At 33.8% G+C, this 9359-nt stretch overlaps 1 protein-coding gene across 4 annotated transcripts in view; it reads right to left on the bottom strand.

Moving 5' to 3' along the window:
• Nucleotides 1–309: 309 nt before the first annotated feature.
• The window catches only part of CDK19 (cyclin dependent kinase 19), a 208353-nt gene continuing 199303 nt past the window's right edge, over nt 310–9359 (bottom strand). For all 4 annotated transcript variants that reach the window (XM_031964406.1, XM_031964405.1, XM_031964407.1 and 1 more), the window contains 2 exons: nt 7799–8080; nt 310–4141 (listed from right to left, as the gene is read on the bottom strand). In XM_031964406.1, the coding sequence (XP_031820266.1) occupies nt 4010–4141; nt 7799–8080 (414 nt within the window). In that variant the 3' untranslated portion in view covers nt 310–4009. The remainder of the gene's footprint in view (nt 4142–7798; nt 8081–9359) is intronic.

Here is a 9359-nt window from a genome sequence, read left to right as displayed (position 1 = left end):
AGGCACACTTTCACAAATAGGAAACATTGGGAAAATACAAACTAGAGCAATTTGGAAAGTATATACTACATGACATATATAAAAAGTTATTTAAATTGCTATTAAAAAGGACATCTTCAGTCCACATTTTGTGTAATACTTTTAGTGTCTACACAGACAGATCTTTTAAAAAAATTAAATAGTATTAATTTACTAAATATTTAAGAGATAACAGTGCATTAAGGATTTTTTTTTCCATATAGTAATACATATCACTCCTTTGTAGTGATATCATAAAAGAGTATGTATGGCCTTATGTACAATACATTATTTTTTTTAATCCTATAACAATTATCTTTGCTTAATGATATTTGTGGACCATTCCTGAAGTTTTATAAAGGGAACCTAAGCTGCTATGTTTTATATAAAATTTACATGTATTTGAATACTTCGAAACTCTTTTTCTGAATGCTATTTCTGAACCCTCACCCATCAAGAAGACAGTATTGCAGATATAGTGCAGGCAGGATTTGCAATTTTCATAAAATTTTTCCTTCATTGTATAGTTTTTTGCTACATACATTTACTCAAAGTAGACAAAGTGGCTTATCTGATTCCCCTTTCTGTCTTTTTTTTTTTTTTTTTAATCCCTTTAACAGAATCACATCATTACAGGGAGTGATCTGTTGTTTTACTAAAGGAACCAGGCCATAAACAAATAAATAAGCAAATGTTACTTCCTATGTTTAACTGCAAAATGTGAAATGCTTTTGTGAGAGCAGAGAAGCTATGCAGAAAGCCAAAATTCCAAGTACTAAGTATTTTTTCAAAAATCACACAAGATACAAAAATATACTTCCTAGTCCTTGGTCTTTGCAAGTTACTGCATTATCTTTTTACAAAGGTAATTCCAACCTCATTATATCAGCCCTGACATGAGGAAGTCTAACCTTTACTCTTATATACCTTATAATTTTAGAACACCTTTCTTCTAGATATACATTCATCTCACTGTAAAAACCAGAGAGAAAGCTGTTGTAAGATGATTTGCAATAGTAATGGCAGCAAACATGCCAAAAAACAATGCCTATTTTTACTTCATTTCCTGTTTTAATTTTAAATACCCTGGTTTGGGGGTCTCCATACACTCTACCTTTGAGCATACAGAGAAAATATTTCTCTTATTTCAAATGAAGTTATGTTCATTTGGGTATAGGAAAATTGAAATGTAAAAATGCAGTGTTTTCAAATTCTGCCCTTTGAAGTGAAATAAAATAAATTAAAACAAAAGCAAAATTGTTCTAAAACAAGGTGAGAATGAGCATGCTGACCAAACCAAAAAACCCTAAAGCCAAAAACTAATAGGCTCTAATAAAATTCAGTACCAGTCTATAAAATTCATGACATACATAGTACTGTGAAATGTTTGCAAATGTCTCAAGTACTAAAGAGTATGACATTTTGGCCTCTGTTTCTTTTGCTTTCTCTTTGTTTCTCTCTCCACCTATTCTCATCACCACCTAAAAAAGTAATCTCTCCTTTAGGACAGGAATACTTTCCTTCTAAATTCCTAAAGCACTTGGTTTAGCTTGGGCCACAATAGAGAATATTGAAAAGACCTTTATTAGCATCCCAAGTACAATTTAATTTGCTTTCATTGCATTTACTTTGGTGCTTTCTCTCTTCTGAAGTTGGATTCACAATGAAACCTCTCTAATAGAACACTGCTTGCTTATAGGATCAGAAACTGAAATAACCCATCCTTAATGGGTTTATTAACACCTAATGATCTTGTTATAGCCTGCCTATAAGGCAATCATCACAAGATGTGGAACTCTTCACCACAAAGGACACCTTAGTTTTATTTCCCCAACTAGAATGTAAGTCCCTTTAGGACCTGGACCAGGGTTCTGCATTTTAAAGGGTATCTAGTCCAACACTAGGCACATAGTATGTGCTCAATAATTACTTAACTGACAGGTTTATATTGTGATTTAGTGTATATGATAAACTTATAATGTTGGCATGACTATAATGATTTAATTCAACATGCACTTATTGAATACCTACTATGTGCAAGGCACTGTACTAGACACCGGCTCTTAGCTGCTTTCTCACAAAAAGAACGAAAGGGGAAAAAATTTCGAACAAAAAATTTCTTTGAATGCAGCCTGTGGCCTGGTCTATAATTAGTCTTCATAGTTTTTATAAATGGTTAATTATTAACTATAAACCTTATGCCGAGAGAAGTAAGACCTTCTGCAGGCCAAAACAATACATTATTAGTGCAAAATGTATACTGGATTCTCTCTAAAGTTTTATTTTATTTGAGTCTAGACCTAGATTATCAAAATCAGGTAGATGAGTTCACAAATAGTAAAAAATTGTACATAATAAATCAAGGTTATTTCTAATTCTGGAAAACAATTTGTGAAATAAGGCTGGTAGCCACTTCCATGGTTAAAAGCATTCTGAAGAACCCAGATATTTTCTCTCTTCTACTGTGATAAGAGTTGTCCATTTTTATATTACTTTATAAACACTAAAAAAAAAAAAAATAAAAAAATAAAAAAAATTTACCTTCCCCAAATCATTACTTTTCTTTTGAGCAGGGGCTCCTACAACTAAACAATGATGGGATGTCTGATTTGAGGACTATGGTAATTGGAATATTCATGATAGCTATTATAGTCTTACAATTATCTGCCTATAGATTTTAGGCACATTCATAAAGTTTTCTTCTAGGGCAAAAGAAATATTTCAGTGCAATGTAAAGCCTCTTAATAGAAAGTTGCATCAACAATAGCAATATTATGTATACATAATACTTATCTTAAATATGAAAAAATCTAGATGTTTTAACATGCTTTTGAAATAGTTATATTTAATGCAAAGTGAATGGGAATCATCAAATTTGTATTTTAAAAGATTAGTTTGTAAGCTTCTATTTGATTAACTTTAATTATTTAAGCTATTTATGCAAGCTGGCCAAAATTGAAAAAAGAGATAAATCTTTAGAGAAGCCAACTGTATATACAATATGCATGAAAAATTTTCCTTTGAAAGGTTAGGTAATGCACTCTTTAATCAACATTCACTCCTTTCTAATCAAAGTCTAAGGTAGTTAAAATGTTTTTCTTGCCTGCTGGTGTGAAAGGCCAGAGGACAACATTTCACCAAAGTTCTGAAACCTTAACTAAGGTGGTCTTAGCTACATTAAAGGATGCCCTAGAAAAATATAAAACCATAAAACTTAATTACTGAAAACTATGTGAAACAAGACAATGATTCTTAAAATGGTGCTCCCTATGGATGATTAACATATCAATCACAATCCCTTAATTGGTATTCAGTTCACTAGTATGAAACATATTAATTGTATGGACCTAGAATGTTTTTCTGTTGTGGGTTCTCCCCTCCCCCCTCCCTTTAACATACCTTCCCTGAAAACTAGACTAATAAAAACAATCAGTAAATACTCTGGAATAGTTAAAATGTTCTGTTTGTGACATCCATGAGCAAAACAGTAACATCCTGTGAAAACAACGTAGTGCTTTAAAAAGGTGCATTTCATCTGTGTTGCTGAACCAATATGCTTAGTATAAAACTATATACAGCTGAAATTCCAATCTAAAACATTAAAATTCTATTAAAGAGCTTTGAAAAGATTAAATCATGACAATTGCTACAGCATGAGAAAGGTGCACCAGGAATCCTTCAAAACAATACTGAAGGTTAGAAAAGTTAAGTGCTGGGTTTAGATCAGACGTTTTATCAGAGTAACCACAATGGAACACATGCATGGGGAAGGGAGCTGGGAAACTTCACAAGGACCTTCTTTAAGCTAATAAAGAAGGATGATAAGTCCACTGCAAAATACTCAGTCAAGAAGGTTCTTCTCATAAACTTAAGAATCTTCAATCTGTATCACAGTTGGCATTTTTGGTTCTTCTCACTGTGACCTTCATATTGCTAGAGCCTTTGACTTTTGGTTCATTCATTCCATGCTGAGGGGAATCTGCTGGGCTCCTCAGTACCGGTGAGCCTGATGAGTTGGATGGTACTGGGAGCTCTGCTGAGATGATGAGGAATAGCCCATGGTACTCTGGGACTGAGAGGATCCCTGAACATTGCTTTGGTAACTCAGGCGTGAACTGGAGTGCTATGAAAAATACAAGGAAAATTGTTGTCAGAGGGACTGAATGTTCACAATGATGACTACAATAACAATTGAGGAGAAGTGGGGGGGGAGAGGGAGAAAGCTAGAGAGAGGAAGGGGTGGGGAGAGAGGGAGGGAGGGAGGAAGAAGGAAAGAGACAGAGAGAGAGAGAGAGAGAGAGAACATTTTTTTTTCCCCCATCATTAGGCTTCTGATTTAGAGGGAAACAAGCAAAATAAAGTAGTTCTTAAAAAATACATGTAAAATACATATATACAGGTATATAAAGTTTATATAACTATATAATACACAATCATATTATTGAATTCAAAGGTTTTTTTTTTAATCTTTCATAATCCTAACCTTTCTGAGTAGAAAATATTTAAAAAAGGAAAAAAATGTTTCTAGATAAAGAACAGATTAGGACTGGGTGGATTAAATGGCTGTAGGAAAGAAGGCATTATTGATTTTAAGGAGTCTTTGGGATGATTTCTGTTATGTGAAACATGGAAGGAAAACACTGTGCACAGAAAAATTTTAACTAGGAATTTAAAAATGTAGAAGACCTTGAATTGTCTTTGGAGGATGGAGAGAAGAAATAATAGGTAAAGATGTCCTCTTACTAGTGTTCAACACTAGTTGTTAAACTTGATTTGCAACATATTAACTAAAAGAACAGTACAATAAAATAGTCATGGTAAAAAACAATTTGACAATCCCTCTCTACCTCCCTGCCTTTCAATTATATAATTATAATAACTTATGATGCAGAAAGTACTTTTAGCAACGTTGAATTTCTTAACTATTAAATATATTTAACTATTTCCATTCATAAAACACTGACAACAATTTATATTAGGATGTGACTTAACATTATATGCAATTCCAAAATATTCCTCTGTGTTCTACAGACAAGAATTTCAAGGATACTTTCTAGTTAAATAGATCGCAGAGTGCTTGGTTTACAAGTACTGATTGTACTAGACCACAACTCATAGCTGAGGCATTCCCAAAAGGTTTACTACAGTACAACTACTGGCATGAACTAAAATAAAGATATAACCTCTCTGCAAAAAATAAGAGAAGGCTCTCTGACTTCATTTATGATATGGGGGGGGAGGGAGGGGGAAGAGAAGAAATCAATTAAATAAAATCAGGGCCAACAAGTTCACAATCATTTGAAATACCCATTACAGAAAAAGAAATGGGCTTAGTCTTAAGACCTGAATTTAAGATCCAGCCCCAGTACTTCTTAACAATGTAACTATAACTTAAACTTGTTCTTTTCCCTTTATTTTCCTTTTAATGGAGAAGATGGCCTTAATGATTTTAAATTTCCTTTTTGCTCCAAAAAGTCTCTCTAAGTCCAGGAAACTAAAGCTCAGGCTACTAAAGTATGTTATTCAAACCTTATTATGTAGACTGTGTCATATATGTGAAAATAAGTTCTTGAAAAGGTCAAGATGACAAAACACAGAAATTGAATTACCATAAGATTAATATTAACAACGATTACTTTTCAAACTCTAGAGAAAACTTCTGGGTTAATTCATTAGATATGTCAAAACAACAGGCCTTTGGTACTATGTTTAAAAAAAGATTCTGTAATGTGGTAGAAAACAAATCATCTGGTATAAGAAACAAAGAATATCCCAATGAAAGTCTTTTTCTTTAAATTGGTAATTAAAAAAAAAATCAGCATATAGATTATCCACTGCCTAGAAACATTATGTTAAGGAGGTATTTGCTTTATCAGATGGCATGGTAATTCTAAGGAAGAAGACTGAGGAATTTTAAGCTTTATAGTAAGAACCATTCTTAATTCTGGCGGGAAAAGACAGAATTTAAGTTGTATTCTCACCATTTAATTGCTTAACTAAAACAAACAAATGGCAGCAAATTCATGAAGGTGACCCAAAATATGATTTAAGTCTTTTGCTCATCTACTGGGAACAAATAGACCTTAAATGGGAGGGGTGGAGAAGGAAGGGGGAGGGGAGACTAAATTTACATAATACACATAAAGACAATAAAATACTTTTATCCTGGTTGCTGAAAAAGGCAAATTATTTTTACTCAATCAAATTTGAAGTCTTGATTGGTTTAATGATACAAAGTATAGGTATAACATTTCTACTTGCATTGAATCTTGCAATTTTCAGTGAAGATTATTGTGGGGAAAAAAGAAGTGTGTTGAAATGTTCAAAATGGAAAGCCAAAAAGTAAGCAAACCATCTATTACGTTTTTTCTGATTGCCACATCTTTCCCACTTCATGCTAGACCCTTACCTCCTATTTAATGATTTTTATTCCTTTAGCATTAAAAGCATATCTTCAAGTTTCTATAGTCCTTCTGCTTCTCTTTTTTCTAGAGGATTATGTTCTTTAATTTAATCATCTTTTTTCCCCCTTCATGCTCCATCTTTGTTTTCTTTTATTTTACTGCTACTCTGAAAGTTTTTGTTACTAATTTCCATTATTTATTTTTCTTTCTCCAAATACTGATCTTTTTCAGCTTCCTTTTTTTCCCTTAAGTCATAGTTTCTTAGTTATAAGGTGATTTATAGTCTCAAAATTTTATTCACTTAAAAGTTATTTTTTTTAGAACTTTTAAAATCTGACTTCCTTTCTCTTCCATTATTATGGCTAGCTCCCACTGTCTCCTATTAAAAGAAAATCAGTTCACATAATTTCGTTCAAAGTAAAGATGACTTTTCTTCCCTTCTGTGTCTTAGTTGCTTATGTAGGTTACTGCCTGATTAAAAGTAGATAGGCAGCTCCCAAACAATCAAGGGAATATTTTGTCTCACTCCATGCCTATGAATAAAAAGAATGAAACCATAACAGATAATTAACTCATGGTACTCTTGGAATTATATTAAATATGATAATACAACTTTCATTTCCATGTAAAAAAATATATCAAGTAGCTCCAGCTTTTGGACACATCAGATTGTAAAATTCCCACCTCAATAATACTTCATTTTACAAAAGGAACACAAGTAATGTTGGTAAAGCTATAAATGAATAAAAAGTATTCTAGAAATCAATTTGGAACTATGCAAAGTCAAGTGACTAAAATACTAATACACTTAAGACTCAAAAGACTTCCTTGCTGGGAGTACACCCCAGCAAAGAATAAGAAAGTAGGTACCCATAAATGGGGAATGGCTAAACAAAGTGTGCTACATGAATGTAATGGAATATTAGTTGTTCTGTAAGAAATGACAAATATGATGAGTAAAGAAAAGCTCAGAAAGATTCATATGAATTAATATAAAGAGTAAAAGATAATATGACTACATCAATGCAAATGGAAAGAAAAAACCACAAAACAAACAAAAGTGGTTGCTATAAAATTACAAAATACAAATTTGATCCCAAAGAAGAGATAGCTATAAAGACACCTCTGCTCTTTGCCTTAGCAAAAGGGTATATGGGAAATAGAAGGATGGGAGAGTTATGAATGAAAAACATTACATATAACATCAATTTTTTTTGGATGTATTTTTTTAAAAGTTCTTTAGGGGATCATTCTATAGAATATGGAATTCTATGGAATAAATCCAATTAAATAAAACTCTAAAGTAACTTATTAACATTTTGATCATTTTATAAAATAAATAATTGGCAAAAGGTCTCAAAACCACAAGCTAATACCTGATATTCAGAAGGCATGACAGGCCCGCCTGAGTTAGTGCCTGAAGGTCCTAGCCGTGGTTTCTTATTTGGAGGCACTGGATTAAGGCCTGAGTCCTGGCTGTGCTGGAGCCCTGCCCCAGTACCCCCTGCTCCTGCTCCTGCTCCTGCTCCTGTTCCATTTGTCTGAGTGCTGTTTTGCTGTTGCTGCTGTTGCTGCTGCTGTTGTGGTGGTGGTGGCGCTGCCTGCTGTGGCTGCTGAGGTGCTGTTTGTTGCTGATGTTGATTCTGCTGCTGCTGATTCTTTAAAAAAAAATTAAAAGGCAGGTATGAAATTCAAGTATGATTATTTTGTTACATGAATACTATTTTGAGTGTTATTATTTTTATTTCTTGAGTACTTAAATTTCCCTTGTCAGATCCAGTGGGAGTGATTCAAAAACAGTGGAATGAAATAGGAAGAGCAGGTAACTGGATACATTTCCTAACAGGGAGCTATTTAGGCTATAGAAAATGGTTTCAAGGTAAATTTGGCATATTCTACTGGTTAGGATTTTTTAATACTACTACCCCAAAGTAGGTGACATTCTGAAATCAATCCTGTACAGATTAAAAACAGCTACAGGGAATCTTTTCCATCTTTACTTTGGAAGTTATTCAGAGAGAATGGCAAAGACAGAAAAGGTTTAAAAGAAGATAGTAATAACATGATGAAGTGAAGCCAGGAAGCTGCTCAAGCTCTCCCAGTTTCCCTCCAAAACCTCATGAAACCAAGCCTCTGAACAGAATCTGATAGAATAAAACCAGTCTCCAGCTCAAGATATATTAGAAGGACTTCAAGAAAGTCAGACAGTGGCCAGGAAAGCCTATGAGAGGATCTTAATCAGCAGATCAACAACTGAGACCCTTGAGCCTATCTCAGTAGCAGAGCAGACCAGTGGGGCAGCCTCCAGATCCAGCACAGAAGGCACATTGTCAGTCCAGGGAAATGAGAATGCTGCCTGAGAGACCAGGCAGGGCTACTCCTACTGTGAGCAAGATACCAAACACAAGGGGCCCTTGTGCTCAAAGCCAAGGCTCAGAGAGCACAAGAAGATTGGGACAGCACCTCCTGAAGCCCAGGGGAAGAACCTGACCTTAAAATTCACAAAAGTGAAGAAAGGAAGGGAAGGAGGGTAGATGGAAGAAACAGGAAAGAACTTTGACTTTAGAAAGTGATAGGAAAAAGCAAAATACTAACTCAAAAGAGGACAAAATGACCACATGGGAAATCTCATCAAGAATCAAACATACTAAAAAGAATGAAAAAATGGAAAATGTAAAATACTTCATTGGAAAAACAACTAACCTAGAATATAAATTGTGGAGAGGAAATTTTAAAATGATTGGTCTACCTGAAAGCCACAAATTTAAAAAAAAAAAAAAAAAAAGTCCTACAGAGTATTCTTCAAGAAATCATCAAGGGAAAATGCTGATAACTAGAACCAGAGGACAAAATAGTCATTGAAAAAATCCATCAATCACCTCCAGAATGAGATCCCGAAAGGAAAACCCCAAGAAACACTGTGGCAAAACTCCAGAA

Source organism: Sarcophilus harrisii, chromosome 4, assembly GCF_902635505.1.
Source record: "Sarcophilus harrisii chromosome 4, mSarHar1.11, whole genome shotgun sequence".
Classification (NCBI taxonomy): Eukaryota; Metazoa; Chordata; class Mammalia; order Dasyuromorphia; family Dasyuridae; genus Sarcophilus; species Sarcophilus harrisii.
The sequence above is the reverse complement of the archived record's forward strand: the minus strand, read 5'-3'. Positions and strand labels throughout refer to the sequence as shown.